General features: G+C 50.0%; 1 protein-coding gene and 1 long non-coding RNA gene across 7 annotated transcripts in view; one reads left to right on the top strand and one right to left on the bottom strand.

Annotated features, from left to right (window-relative positions):
• The window catches only part of CEP43 (centrosomal protein 43), a 31,128-nt gene extending 30,885 nt beyond the window's left edge, over positions 1 to 243 (bottom strand). For 4 of the 5 annotated variants that reach the window (XR_003969063.1, XM_030316778.1, XM_030316780.1 and 1 more), the window contains exon 1: positions 82 to 243. Coding sequence is in view for 4 of the 5 variants with exons in the window: in XM_030316778.1 (XP_030172638.1) it covers positions 82 to 183 (102 nt within the window). In the remaining variant the exon portion in view is untranslated. The remainder of the gene's footprint in view (positions 1 to 81) is intronic. The other variant, XM_030316779.1, reaches the window with a different exon arrangement.
• Positions 244 to 10,818: 10,575 nt separating this feature from the next.
• Positions 10,819 to 15,545, top strand: LOC115514655. 2 transcript variants are annotated; one of them, XR_003969062.1, is made up of 3 exons: positions 10,819 to 11,628; positions 12,210 to 12,309; positions 15,192 to 15,545. It is a non-coding gene; the product is annotated as an uncharacterized LOC115514655 (long non-coding RNA). The 2 variants fall into 2 exon arrangements; XR_003969061.1 differs by lacking the exon at positions 12,210 to 12,309.
• Positions 15,546 to 15,818: the final 273 nt, after the last annotated feature.

Genomic DNA, 15,818 nt, shown 5'->3' with positions numbered 1-15,818 from the left:
TGACGCCCGCCGCCCGCAGAGGCCCTGCGGCCCGCGGGCGGCCGGCATCCCCGCGTCCAGGCGCGGCCCGGCCCGGCCCACCTTGATGCGGTTCAGGACCCCGCTGTTCTCCAGCGTCTGCACCAGCAGGTCTCGCAGCTCCGTGTCCTCCTCCGGCACCACCGCGGCCGCCGTCGCCGCCATCTTGCTTCTCCAAGACAACCGCCCAAGCCGCGCCAACGGCCAACGGCCGCCGCCGATTCCGCTCGGCGCGCGGCGACGCGGCCGAGACCACGCCCCCGGCGCCGGCGCGAGCCCGCCCCCACGTCGGGGGCGGGACCAGGGGTGTTGGTGGGCGGGGCCTGCGGGAGGGGAGGGGCGGGGCCCCGGCTGTCCGCGGGCCGCTGGCAGAGGCGGGGGCTTTGAGGGAGGCGGTGCGGGTGGGGACGCAGCGCTGCGGTGCGTCGTCATTGAAATTGTACTACATCGCAGGCATGAATTAATCGTGTGCTTTGAAGGTTGGATGCGTTCCCACCGACCAAAGGGACGCCCAGTCCTGCTCAGCCCCGGGCGCAGCGGGGCGGGTGGAGGGTCGGTGTCCGAGACGCTTGAGACGGTCCCGGTGTCGCGTGCAGGCTGCCCCTGCAGACACACTGCAGCTGGGAAAGTCCTGATGTCTGCCTCGCTTCCGTGGTGGAGCCGAACTGGGTGCACACATGCGTCTGGGTGTGTGTGCACGCGCGCACCGCGATAGAGCCTGCACGCACAGGCATGCATGCCTGTATGTAAATGTGCTCTTCAAGAGGAGCTTGTGAAAACATGCGTGTGTGTGCACTCGCTCACCGAGAGATAGCGTGCACGCGCTCACCGAGAGATAGCGTGCACAGACACGTACACACGTATATACACGCACTTCCCGACAGCCTCTACTTCCGTGCAGGTATGTGCGTGCACACGCTCACCGATGGAGCCAGTGCATACGTCCCTGTGTGTGTGTGCACATGTCACAGAGAGAGAGCCCGGGAGCATGTACCGGATATACTGAAAGGAGGTACTGGGAGACTTACTATTCAGTGACAATTATAGAAAGAATTGTCCGTTGCAGGTCTCAAGAGAAACGTGGTCAACAGGAAAGAACCATCAATCACAGGCCCCAACAAGAAAAACTGCACTGCATCGTCTAGAAAAAATCAGCCTCTGCTGCAGTTCAGCCAGTGAGAAATCATCACCACCCTGAACTCCTGCTTTTCTCCAGAGGACTTTGGTTCAAAACACCCCCTCCCGATCCCCCCACTTCTCCACAAAATAACGTTCCGTCCTTTGTTTGGAGGACTTACTATGGTTTTGCCGAGGTTTGCATGTCCTAAATTGCAATTCTCTGTTATTCCCAAATAAACCCGTTTTTGCTGGTGAAAATAACTGCCTTCTACTTTGTGTGGGGTTTTTTTTTTTTTTTTTTTGCTTCTAGTCTTTTTAATGTTTTATCTATTTATCGAGAGAGTGAGCACCAGCAGAGGAGGGGCAGAGAGAGAAGGGGACAGAGGATCGGAAGCAGCTTCGACCTAACAGGCTGACAGCAAGGAGCCCAATGCGGGAGCCAGGAGACCTTGACCTGAGCCAAAGTCGGACACTTAAACCGACTGAGCCACCCGGGCGCCCCCTGTGACTTCTGTTTCTGAGGTTAACAATACATGTGTGTATGTGTGAATATGCGCGTGTGCACAGTGAGAAAGTGCATATTTACACTGGGGTACAATGCAGTTTACGCGAAAGTTCAACGTGCTGCTGTGCCATTCCTCGCACTCTGCATGTTTCCATAGTTTTGCAATAATGTGTTGGGAAGGTGAGGAAATCCAGAACTATGAGGAAACTGGTAAGAAAAAGTGCAGATTCTAGAACCCCACCCTGGGACCCTCACTGGGTCTCACTGTGTCGCCTCTTCTCCCCACCAGTAGCGTCTTTTAAAATTGTATATAGAGGGGCGCCTGGGTGGCTCACTCGGCTGAGCGTCCGACTTTGGCTCAGGTCACGATCTCGCGGTCCGTGAGTTCGAGCCCCGCGTCGGGCTCTGGGCTGATGGCTCAGAGCCTGGAGCCTGCTTCGGATTCTGTGTCTCCCTCTCTCTGCCCCTCCCCCGTTCATGCTCTGTCTCTCTCTGTCTCAAAAATAAATAAACATTAAAAAAAATAAAATAAAATTGTATATAGAAATGTTACATACACATATACTTCTCCCCTTCCATAATTTTCATCCTACGCTTACTTTTTAATTCACTGGTTTCACTTAATAAGTCCTGACTATCTTGATTTTGTACACATAGGTTCTATGTACACATAGATTCTACCTCATTCTTTAATTCCCGCATAGTATTTGGTGTAAGGGTGCTCCAAATACTAGTTTTTGTAATTACGCTAGGATGTGTTTGAATTTGTTCTGGTTACCTTGGAAGTAATGCGTACTGATGATTAAAAATCCGAACGAAATACACTTGTCATGAGCACAAGGTGAGGTAGGGAAGGACTGAATCACTATATCGAACACCCGAAACTAATATCACACTGTACGTTAACCAACTGGAACTGAAAAAGAAAATCTTTTCTAGCAAAATACAATTGTCCTAACACTCAGGTTATTCATCATTAAGTATTTATAAAATATTTGTTGAGGAATCTACCCAAAAAATCCAAACAAAATGGGAAAAAATTAAAAGTAAAAGTGTGCACATCTTTCCTGCTCACCTACCCACCACCCAGGACCACACTCTAGACCCAACCACCATAAAGTTTGTTTTTAGTTCCCCTGGTTCTTTTCATATCAGTCTAAATGCTACACACTTACATCTTGACCCAACCAGGAATGGTGTCTTTCAAAGAATAAAAATTTATCTTCCAACTCCTAATTCTTAAAATTGTGTTACTTTCCATTTCACGGGTGGGGATTGTGTGACTTTGAACTGTCTACCTAAATCATCATTTGTCCATTTCACACATGACCTGCTGCCTCCCCGCCCTGGGAGATGTGGAAATTAGCATATCTGCACTCTCTCGGCTCCCCGCCCCCTCAGGTCACGATCTCGCGGTCCGGGAGTTCGAGCCCCGCATCAGGCTCTGGGCTGATGGCTCGGAGCCTGGAGCCTGTTTCCGATTCTGTGTCTCCCTCTCACTGCCCCTCCCCCGTTCATGCTCTGTCTCTCTCTGTCCCAAAAATAAATAAAAACGTTGAAAAAAAAATAAAAAAAAAATAAAGGGAGAGTCAGTTGTTAAGCCTCTACTAGCACATCTTGGCATTCACTCTGCTTCCGGACCTGAGGGTTTATTCTGTCTGTTCGTTCTCAAAGCCTCTAGTCCTAAGCTTCAGGCCCCTCAGCTGTGAAGTGTCAACCTGTCCCGCAGAGTTTGGCCACGTAAAATAAGACCGCTTGTTGGAAGTCACATCTATTTCCTGATATCGAGAAAGGATCTATCGAGAAGTTGGTTTCTGAGATTGGCCTTAAGGAGAACAATTCCATCAGAAATAAAGGTCATTCCGAACGTAAAGGTTAACACGAGTAAGAGAGAGGGCTGGGGAGTGTGGCCCGTGTTGGCGAACGAACGTGGGATCAGGACACGTGCGAGAAAAGGGGAGCCAGTGGATCTGGATGTGCAGAAAATGGGAGGAAATTCCTACCTGTAGACTTCAGGCAGGGGAGAGCCAAGAGCTGTGCGTGGGGAGGAAAGTGGGGCACAGAGGCAAAGTTCGTACTGGTGACAGAAGTAAATGGGGGCAGTTCCAGCAGGTAACGGCGTGTCATTGGGGGAAGGAACCAATGATCGATCGACACCTAGGGTTGGCTCTCCAGGAGGCAGGTAATGGCGAGTCATTGGGGGAAGGAACCAATGATCGACACCTAGGGTTGGCTCTCCAGGAGGCAGGTAATGGCGAGTCATTGGGGGAAGGAACCAATGATCGACACCTAGGGTTGGCTCTCCAGGAGGCAGGTAATGGCGAGTCATTGGGGGAAGGAACCAATGATCGATCGACACCTAGGGTTGGCTCTCCAGGAGGCAGGTAATGGCGAGTCATTGGGGGAAGGAACCAATGATCGATCGACACCTAGGGTTGGCTCTCCAGGAGGCAGGTAATGGCGTGTCATTGCGGGAAGGAACCAATGATCGACACCTAGGGTTGGCTCTCCAGGAGGCAGGTAATGGCGTGTCATTGGGGGAAGGAACCAATGATCGACACCTAGGGTTGGCTCTCCAGGAGGCAGGTAATGGCGAGTCATTGGGGGAAGGAACCAATGATCGACACCTAGGGTTGGCTCTCCAGGAGGCAGGTAATGGCGAGTCATTGGGGGAAGGAACCAATGATCGATCGACACCTAGGGTTGGCTCTCCAGGAGGCAGGTAATGGCGAGTCATTGGGGGAAGGAACCAATGATCGATCGACACCTAGGGTTGGCTCTCCAGGAGGCAGGTAATGGCGTGTCATTGCGGGAAGGAACCAATGATCGACACCTAGGGTTGGCTCTCCAGGAGGCAGGTAATGGCGAGTCATTGGGGGAAGGAACCAATGATCGACACCTAGGGTTGGCTCTCCAGGAGGCAGGTAATGGCGAGTCATTGGGGGAAGGAACCAATGATCGACACCTAGGGTTGGCTCTCCAGGAGGCAGGTAATGGCGAGTCATTGCGGGAAGGAACCAATGATCGACACCTAGGGTTGGCTCTCCAGGAGGCAGGTAATGGCGTGTCATTGGGGGAAGGAACCAATGATCGACACCTAGGGTTGGCTCTCCAGGAGGCAGGTAATGGCGTGTCATTGGGGGAAGGAACCAATGATCGACACCTAGGGTTGGCTCTCCAGGAGGCAGGTAATGGCGAGTCATTGGGGGAAGGAACCAATGATCGACACCTAGGGTTGGCTCTCCAGGAGGCAGGTAATGGCGAGTCATTGGGGGAAGGAACCAATGATCGACACCTAGGGTTGGCTCTCCAGGAGGCAGGTAATGGCGAGTCATTGGGGGAAGGAACCAATGATCGACACCTAGGGTTGGCTCTCCAGGAGGCAGGTAATGGCGAGTCATTGGGGGAAGGAACCAGTGATCGATCGACACCTAGGGTTGGCTCTCCAGGAGGCAGGTAATGGCGAGTCATTGGGGGAAGGAACCAATGATCGACACCTAGGGTTGGCTCTCCAGGAGGCAGGTAATGGCGAGTCATTGGGGGAAGGAACCAATGATCGACACCTAGGGTTGGCTCTCCAGGAGGCAGGTAATGGCGAGTCATTGGGGGAAGGAACCAATGATCGACACCTAGGGTTGGCTCTCCAGGAGGCAGGTAATGGCGAGTCATTGGGGGAAGGAACCAATGATCGACACCTAGGGTTGGCTCTCCAGGAGGCAGGTAATGGCGAGTCATTGGGGGAAGGAACCAATGATCGACACCTAGGGTTGGCTCTCCAGGAGGCAGGTAATGGCGAGTCATTGGGGGAAGGAACCAGTGATCGATCGACACCTAGGGTTGGCTCTCCAGGAGGCAGGTAATGGCGAGTCATTGGGGGAAGGAACCAATGATCGATCGACACCTAGGGTTGGCTCTCCAGGAGGCAGGTAATGGCGTGTCATTGGGGGAAGGAACCAATGATCGACACCTAGGGTTGGCTCTCCAGGAGGCAGGTAATGGCGAGTCATTGGGGGAAGGAACCAATGATCGACACCTAGGGTTGGCTCTCCAGGAGGCAGGTAATGGCGAGTCATTGGGGGAAGGAACCAATGATCGACACCTAGGGTTGGCTCTCCAGGAGGCAGGTAATGGCGTGTCATTGCGGGAAGGAACCAATGATCGACACCTAGGGTTGGCTCTCCAGGAGGCAGGTAATGGCGTGTCATTGGGGGAAGGAACCAATGATCGATCGACACCTAGGGTTGGCTCTCCAGGAGGCAGGTAATGGCGTGTCATTGCGGGAAGGAACCAATGATCGACACCTAGGGTTGGCTCTCCAGGAGGCAGGTAATGGCGAGTCATTGGGGGAAGGAACCAATGATCGACACCTAGGGTTGGCTCTCCAGGAGGCAGGTAATGGCGTGTCATTGGGGGAAGGAACCAATGATCGACACCTAGGGTTGGCTCTCCAGGAGGCAGCCGGACACCCATTTGTCAGCACTGGAAGCGAAACCCTGGCTGTGGAAGCCACCGGGTCACCAGGGCTTCGTCCACCACAACATGGGTTCGAAATTTTTTTTTTATGTTTATTTATTTTTGAGAGAGAACATGTGGGAGCGGGGGAAGGGCAGAGAGAGAGGGAGACACAGAATCCGAAGCGGGCTCCAGGCGCTGAGCTGTCAGCACAGAGCCTGACGTGGGGCCCGAACTCACGAACCAAACCGCGAGATCATGACCTGAGCCGAAGTCGGACACTCAGCCGACTGAGACACCCAGGCGCCCCCAAAAGCTCACTAATTTCTTACGGGATAGCTCAAACTTCCTTAAACATGTTGCCACATGCCGTGTAATAAAAGAACTAATAAAATTAAATTATTGTAATTTTAAAAAGAGTATAAGTTTCTAAAAGTCAGCCAGAGATTACGAGAGATTTCATTCAATACAGTAAAAGGAGGTCTGTTCAAAAACACTTCTTTCTTTTGTGAAAGTTGTGACCCGGTATAGTAGTATGTATACGGAGGGACTTCAATAAAAAGTTGTCATTTACTGTCTACAATGAGCCATTATTAAGCTCTGTAATTAAATCAGTAAACTCTGCACAATAACCATGAACGTTGCATCTTATCTTTACTATCATTGTTACTATTCCTCTGGCCACCCAGCTGGGACTCGGAATGCGCATCTGAGATCAAATCCACTCAGAAAGCCAAGGAATGAAACGGTGTGGCCCACTTCCTGCAACAAGTTGGCAGGCTGAAATGAGGGAGAGAGGGAGGGGCTTTGCCTAATACCCCGGGCTGCCGGCACAGGAGCTCTGGGAACATGCTAAGTAAGGAAGGAGCAGGGAAAGCAGCCCAGCAAGAGAACCATGTCCTCAGCATGTGGCCGGGGCTCAATGAACCCTTCCTGAGGAGACAGCAATAAATGAGGGAGGGAGGGAGGGAGGGAGGGATGGGGAAGGGGAGGCACAGAGAGGAAGTTGGGGGGGGAGAGAGGGAAGGGTGGGAGGAGGGAAGAGAGGGGAGGGAGGAGTGGAAGAGGGGAGGGAGGGGAGGGAAAGAAGGGGTGGGGGAGAGAGGAGAGGAAAGGGTGAAGGGAGAAAAGGGAGGGAGGGGAGAAGAGAGAGGGGTGGGGGAGGGGAGGGGGGAGGGAGGAAGTGGAGACCAGAAGCCATGGGAAGGGGGAGGGGAACTGCTCTGACCAGCCCAGTGGACCAGGAGAAGCCAGCTTTTATGTGGCCTTTTCTGGGTCAGCAGCTAGAGTTCCTCTTTCAGCTAAACCACAGTTCTCCATTTTGTTTCTTTTAGCAGCTTTAGAAGAAAACTTTCTAAGTCACCAGGGCATCATTTCAATGGCTTCTTTATCAAAAGAGTAAAGGGACCTCCTCCTCTACTCCCAGAGAGCAGTTGACAAGGAGGGAATTTCCCCTCCAATGGGTGTGATTTTCCTATGGCAAAGGCAATCTGCTAGGAGCTCTGTGCAAAGACACTAATGTCCTTGAGCAACCTGAGGCTGAAGACACCACTATCTGTGCGTTCGTCAACGTGAGGTTTTCAATACTGTTGCTTAAAATGTATTTAGTAATTGAAGGGAAACATACCACTGAAGTCAAAGGATGTCCCAAAGAAGCCTCGAGTCGAGGAGGAAGAAATGGAAAATGATTCACTGGCTGTCTTCAGAGGTAAGAGAGCTAATAATTTATTAATTTTCATATCTCACCAAAGCGGGTGGATTAAAGGTTAAAAACATTTATTAATTTTTATTTTTTTAACGTTTACTCATTTTTGAGAGACCGAGAGAGACAGAGCATGAGCGGGGGAGGGGCAGAGAGAGAGGGAGACACAGAATCGGAAGCGGGCTCCAGGCTCCCAGCTGTCAGCACAAGCCCGACGCGGGGCTCGAACTCACGGACCCGTGAGATTATGACCTGAGCTGAAGTCGGACACTTAACCAACTGAGCTACCCAGGCGCCCCTGGGTTAAAAAACATTTAAAAGGAAACAATGGAAAAGATGCCCTTGAATGTGTTACTGATTATGTGCTTCCCACCTGGCTTCATGTGCTCTCGAATTTCGTCTCCGTGTTTCGTCGGAGAACACTGCAAATGCACAGCTTGTCGTTTTGTTTTATCCAAGCTGTTCGTTCAAATCGCTCTTTTTTCACAGCTTTATCGAGGGGTAATTCACATTTCATGCATTCATTCATTTAAAGTGTACAAGTCAATGATTTTAGCATATTTACAAAAGTGGGCAACATCACCCTATTCTAGTTTTCGAATTTTTCTGTCCTCCCCACGAGAATTCCCCCACCCGCTAGCAGTCACGGAAGCCCGAGGCAGCCACCGATGGGCTTTAGGTCTCTGTGATTTTGCCTATTCTGATCTATGTCTATATATGAAATCATATAACATGTGAGTTCCTGTGACTGGCCTTTTTCACTTAGCATAATGTTTTCAAGGATCATCAATGTTGTAGTAGGTGTCTGACTTCGTTCCTTAGCAGCGATGAATGAATTACCGTTACTACCGAGTAATACTCCATTGTATGGATACATTTATTTATGTATCCGTTCATAGATTGATGGACACACAGGCTATTCTCCAGTTTGGGTTATCATGTATAAGGCTGCTTCGACACACAACTCGAGTTTTTGTGCGAATATATATTTACTCGATGTAGCTCTGATTGACCCCTAAAAATAAAGACCACTTGCTTTAAAAGAAAAGAAGGGTCTGGACTCGGGCTGCAGAAATGAACGGGCACGGAAGATGGTTTGAAAGACAGAAATGAGCCACAAAGGCAAACTCTCTACCTAGATTCTGAGAATGAATTCTGGAGGCTACCGTAGGGAAATTCCTTCAGACACCCCACCTGCATGCTCTTGGCATAGAAAGTTCCTGATTCTTTAGCATTACAAAATTCATATGACGTAACTTAATTAGCTAAAATAGAACAGAAGGATTGAATGAAGGCGGTAGGAATGCAAGAACTAGGAAAGTTGCTTCCACCCTCCCAAAGACACAGTTGATGCCACCAGAGGGCAGTGTGGACCAGGACAAACGGCAGCGGTCCCCTTTGTCAGCCTGTTTCGCTAGCTGCTCAAAGGCAGGACCTGGAGGCTGGCTGATGGCCACTGGTATCAGTTAATGGACCCTCCCTTTAACCGGTGCCTTTCAGCTAGGTATTCTTCAATACCGAGAACAACGCGAAAGTGTTTTCCTTCTTTCCACTACTTCTGAGTATTTATTTAGCTTTGCAACGCATAGCCCTCTTTTTGAGTTTATTTTATTTTTAGATGAAAAAAAAAATTTTTTTAAGTGATCTCCACACCCAGCGTGGGGCTCAAACTCACAACCCCGAGATCAAGAGTCACACGCTCCACCGACCGAGCCAGGCGGGTGCCTCTCCTCTTTACGAATTTACTCATTTTTGTGGCCAAGTGCATATCTCCCCATGGTTGATTGGTCCAGAAGCCAGAGCTTTGGTACCGCATCGGTGTGTGGTGCATTCACACCTTGGAAATACACATTCTCTGGGCTTCAGGAGCCGTGTGCGACTCAGACTTGAAGAATCGGGATTTTTAAAAATTACTTTGAATTGCTACTGCTTTTGATTCGCTGTTTTCAGCCATTGGTTAAATAGCTTTGACCCTGAAGCTCGGCATTTGAGCAATGCGTTAGGACAAAAACAAATGGATTAAAACCATGAGATGCCAGTACTATTTTAATTCCAAAATGGATGGGCGTTGATTTTCTATAACGTGAGTGAAATCGAAAATTGGGTTCATTCAGTTGGCGACTCTACAAAATACTCCAGAACGTTAAAATACACACAACACACAAAGATCAGGATATATCCGTTGAAAGAACCCTCTAGCCTCTTAAAATGTCTTTCGCGTGTATTTGTATATGCACATATATGATGGCGAAAGATAGAGTAAAATAGGCAGAGGGGGAAAGGTTGGGACCTGAGGTCCCTGGGTCGAGAAAAACACATTTTGGAACAATGCTGGGAGGGTCTGACCACTGCAGACCCCCCTCAAGGGTAAGGCTCCTCTCCAGCATGAAACAGACCCCACCTACTCCCCCTCAGGTTCCCCTCAGGAATTTGACAAAAGATCTAACTAAAAATAAGAAATAGACCATGAAACATATGACCCACAAGGAATGATATGGCCATAGACCAGCCCTCATACAACCGAGACGAGCCAATCAGGAATGGACCTCCCAGCACCCAGAGCTATCAAGCCAATAAGGGTGGGACCTGGGAAGGAACAAGAGGGAAGGGAGGGGGGAGGGCCGACCAGAACCTTCGAAAACAAGGACCCTTGCCTACAGTCCGAGGGCATTCAATGCCCCGTCTCTGTAGCGAGAGCTTTCCTGATATTCTTCCTTTCTAATAAACCTATGCCTGCTGCTCGTTCTGTGTCCACCTGTTCATTCTTCGAAGCAGCGAGACGACGAATCTGGGTGTTGAGGTAAAAAAAAAAAAAAAAAAAAAATCCTGCAACACATATGACAAACTCCTCTGTTTGCTTTTGGCCTGTGTTTAAAAATCCTTTTAATGTTTTTTTATTTATTTTTGAGACAGAGAGAGAGCATGAGCAGGGAAGGAGCAGAGAGAGAAGGAGACACAGAATCTGATGCAGGCTCCGGGCTCCGAGCTGTCGGCACAGAGCCCCCCGCGGGGCTCGAACCCACGAACTGTGAGATCATGACCCAAGCCGAAGTCGGACGCTCAGCCGACTGAGCCACCCAGGTGCCCCCTGCTTTTGGCCTGTGTTTTAAATTTGCACTTCCCCAGTGACTATTGAGGTTCCGTGTCTTCTCACCTGCTTGAGCTACACGCAGCCACTCTTCTGAGATTCTTGTTGCCCCATTTTCACATAGCTGGTGTTTTGCTGACCGATTTCCAGAAGTTCTTTGTATGTTACGGACACCAACCCTTTGCTGGTAGTGTGCCGTGGCAGATGATGGCTTACCTCTTCCGTTTCTTTGTGTTTGCAGAAAATTTAAATGTGAATGTAGTTCTGTTTACCATCGTTTAATGGTTACTACTTTTGGGGCTTTGTTTTTCAAAAAGCCTAATGTAACCCAAGATTAGAAACTTATTATTCAATGTGTTCTTCCAAAAGTTTTAAGGTTTTGCATTTCATATTTAAATCCTTAGCCAATCTGAAATTGATTTTTGTGGTTGGAGTGCGGAGGGATCAAATTTCACTTTTCCACATACACAAACAATTATCGCGCTGTTATTTATGTTGAAGATGCCCGTCTTTACCCGCTTACCGGCAACGCGGTCTCTAACATAAATCACCGTTCCATACATGAGTTCTCCCCTGAAGTCTCTATTCTGTTCCATTTGCATGTCTGCCTGTAACTACCCGGTAACACAGGTAAGTCACTATAACTGTATAATAGGGCTTGGTGTGCGACAGGGCGATTTTCCACTTTACTTTTCTTTTTCAGGAATGCTGTGGCTCTTCTTGGCTGGGCCTTTACTCATCCAGGTAAGATGTTAAATTAGCTTATCAAGTTCCTCGAAAACACTTACTGGAATTTGCCTGGGCCTAAGTGTGAACCTTAAAAAATAAAACTGTCATTTTACTAGCAAAAAAACAAGTGTATTCAGGAATATAGCAGAGAACTGCAACCCAGGCCAAGCAAGCTACGGCAAAACCACACGCAGGTCCAGAGAACGAAAGAGTCGCACGTTTCAAAGACCAAAGGCGAGGAGGAGGGGCTGTTGTAAACCAAAAGCGGATTGGAGTACACTGGGACTTCAAAGGCTTCTCATTGGCTGAACGACGACTGCCTCTCATTGGCTGGACAGTTGCTAGGGGGAGGAGGAAGATTTTCTTCCTCTGCAGGGGCGATAAATTAGTAGCGAAGGGGGTACGAACTCGCCAGGTGCTCTCTTCCTATTGGGTCTGCAAATGATGCCAAGTGGTAGGGGCTGAGAGCTCCCCCTACTGGCCTAAGCGAAGTTTCCTTTTACTAATTTTCACTGATGAAGTCAACAGCAGAGGAGAGAGAAAACGATAAAATGAGAAAAACCACCCTAAGTAAGTCTTCCCTTCCACGTGTTCAGGAAAACTAGTGTTGCACAAAGACGCCTCACAGAAAAGGATGAAGGTGAAACCCCATGCAGAGTCGTTACAAGAAAAAAAAAGAGGATAAAAAATAATCCTGTAAGTAGTACATCATGCCAGAAAGTCATGCTTCCAAACAGAGGAACGCTGTAATATTTTAAAATAACTTTTACTCCGGGGGCGCCTGGGTGGCTCAGGTCATGATCTCGCAGTCGGTGAGTTCAAGTCCCGTGTCGGGCTCTGTGCTGACGGCTGGAGCCTGGAGCCTGCTTGGGATTCTGTGTCTTCCTCTCTCTCTGCCCCTCCCCTGCTCACGCTGTCTCTCTCTGTCTCTCAAAAATAAATAAATGTAGGGGCGCCTGGGTGGCTCAGTCGGTTGAGCGTCCGACTTCGGCTCAGGTCATGATCTCACGGTCTGTGGGTTTGAACCCTGCGTCGGGCTCTGTGCTGACAGCTGGAGCCTGGAACCTGCTTGGGAATCTGTGTCTCCCTCTCTCTCTGCCCCTCCCCCCACCTCAAAAATAAACATTAAAAATTTTTTAAATAATGTTAAAGGATAGAAAAGAAATGAATATTTTTTTTTCAACGTTTATTTATTTTGGGGACAGAGAGAGGCAGAGCATGAACGGGGGAGGGGCAGAGAGAGAGGGAGACACAGAATCAGAAACAGGCTCCAGGCTCTGAGCCATCCGCCCAGAGCCTGACGCGGGGCTCGAACTCACGGACCGCGAGATCGTGACCTGGCTGAAGTCGGACGCTTAACCGACTGCGCCACCCAGGCGCCCCAAGAAATGAATATTTTAAATATTAGACACAAAGTGTGCCCCACTTTTATCTCTATATAAATTTTTTTGTCTTTCTTTAAAAATATTTCTTCATTAGGTGAAAACATTGTAACAAGTGAAGTGTTGTTTCAAGTGTTGTTAGTGTCATAGTTAACGCTTTTCAATTCGCTTCTTGTGTTTACCATATATTGTAATTTTCATGTGGCAAAGCCCCTGGCTCCCAAATGTCATGACACAGAGACTACCAGTACAGTTAATTAAAGTATTATTCTGATAGACAATCAGCCATTTCATGCAGCTTGAAAGATTTTAACTTGGGGGTTGGTAACTTTCTCATCTTTAAGATTTAGGGTGTGAGCCAGTATATACTGAATCAAGCTCATATATTCAACATTTATTGTGCGGAGTAATAAGTTACATAATAGCTAAATGGTCAAGAGTCCTACAAATGGTAATTGACCACCTTTTGAATACTAAATGGAGGGAAGGAAGACAACCCTTCCCTTAGAATGTTCTCCCATACCGACTGATGAGTAAGGACAATCTTGCCTTGGGATATTTTAATCTTAAACGGTGAAATTAACTAGAGAGGTCAATCACTAGGTAGAACATATCCTCCTGTGTTTGTATCGCATTCTTTTTTGTTAAGTTTCAAGAAATCATCTAATTCAGCTTGGAAGCCATGTCGGTCTTCACGAGAGGTGTGCACACACACGCCCATGCACAATTACATGTCATGACAGCATCTGCATTTCGGCCCATATCTGCTCCTAAAGAAGTCTCTCACTTTGGAGGAGCAGCCTTCCCTAAGCTTCGATGCCTCATTATATTGTTGAATTACCTGAGTAACATCGAATGGATAATAATAATAATCGCAGAGAGCTCGGGGCTCCAGCCCTGTTTGTCGGTCAAGGCGATATCCTAGAGCTGCTCACATGTCTAAGCAAACCAAAACAGGAACAGAAAGGAAGGTGGTCAACACGACAGAGGAAAACCACAGTGAGATGCCACCTCGCACCTGTCAAAAGGGCTGTTACCCAAAGGACACGAAAGGAGTGTGAGTGTGACGAGTGCCAGTGTGTGGAGAGGAAGCCCTCTGCACTGTGGGTGGGAATGCAAATTGGTCCGGCCACCAGGGAGAACAGTACGGAGACTCCTGGAACCCCTGTCACGCTGGGAGGAGCCGACTGGGCCGAGAGTCCACGGGGAAGCCACGGGGAGGGGCTCTGGTGACAGTGCCAGCTGGGCCTTCCCTCCTCCCAGGGGGCGGGAGGGGGGTGGGGGGCAGGTGGAAAGTGCGTCCTCCAGTAACAGCCCCCTCAGGGCCCAGTCATGGGAACAGACCGAAAGCGGCTTGAGCCTTCCCGCCTGAGGCCTCAGGTACCAACGGAGCCTCAAACGCCACTCAAACGCCACTCGGGACAGCCGTCCAAATGGGCCTTTCCACCCAGCCCGTGGGCATGATACAATCGTTGGTCCACGCTGCAGAACGTGGGGTGGTTGCCCACCCAGCAAAGGAGCAAACGCTCAGACCTGGTCCTGAGCCTGGAGGGAAAACAGAACCGAGGGGGCGTGGCTGGCACAGAACGGGCCCTGTGGATGTCAAGGCTGGGCGCAGGTGGTGGCGAGGGGTTAGGCCGGTCGGTAGACTTTGGCCTAGGGAAACGGTGCCTGTTTCTGAGACCACCCTTTTCTTCTCACTTGCATTTACCCAGTCCTTGCCCTCACATGACTTCCATGTGCTCATAGCCACAGATCGGCGAGCCCCACAGGGCAGCCTGCAAGCCGGGGGCCGCACCCCCGGACTTAGACAGGAGGGCCCGAGAGCCCAAGGCCAGCACACGGGGACACTGGGTGCCGAACTTTGACCTCTTCCTCCATCCCACCACGCTCCTCCCTCCCGCGTTTGCATACGATCCTGCAACACACACAGATCTGTATTTAATAGCAGTGAATAATCACGCACGGTTTCCATGTATGGGTCCCTCCAGCCGGAGGAGCATGAGCTGGTGCTCAGGGTAGCTCTGATTTCTGCACGTTCCTCACCCCCACCCCCAGAGGCAGCTGCCCTTCCTCCTGCGGGACTCCTTGAGTACAAACACCCAGCTTCCCTCTGCTGCGAGATCCAGATCAGCCTCAGTGTCGAGACCCACATTCCGTGTCCTTCTTAACGAGCCGCCTCTCGGTTTTTCTCAGGGGTCAGCCTCCAGCAAATGCCATCTCTGAAAAGATAGGAAGCAATCAGTGGTCTTCGGTCCCAAAGCACGCGTCTCCTCACACACGCTTCGCACTCCCTGGGTTAATGTCACCTGCTCTCCGTTATCCGTACTTCAAAGGACTGGGTCACTGCTGCTGGTGCTGGGAACTTGCGTGAACCTCGGCCCAGGCGGCACAACCATTAGAGTGACTGTGGCTTCTTTCGTGACTGCGGACGGAGGCCACTCACAGCCACTCTGCCACCGCGCTGACTCTGAGCCCTCGTGTTCTACCAGACGCCTCTTAATAAAATTAATAAATGACTTAAGGCATAAATAATAAAATTTAATAAAATAATGTTAGGGGCGTCTGGGTGGCTCAGACGGTTGAGCGTCCGACTCTTGATCTCGGCTCGGATCACGATCCCGGGGTCGTGGGATCGAGCCCTGTCGTTGGGCTCCACGCTGAGCATAGAGCCTGCTTGAGATCCTCTCTTCCCCTCTGCCCCCCTCCACTGCTCACACCCTCTCCCCCCACCCATATATAACAGACCAAAAAAACACAAAACAGAATGTTGTCAAGGGCATTCCCCAGGAACCCTCAGTCTATGAAGCAAAGCCTCTGGGC

This window comes from Lynx canadensis, chromosome B2 (assembly GCF_007474595.2).
Source record: "Lynx canadensis isolate LIC74 chromosome B2, mLynCan4.pri.v2, whole genome shotgun sequence".
Taxonomy (NCBI): Eukaryota; Metazoa; Chordata; class Mammalia; order Carnivora; family Felidae; genus Lynx; species Lynx canadensis.
This window is presented reverse-complemented; position numbering and strand designations above follow the sequence as displayed.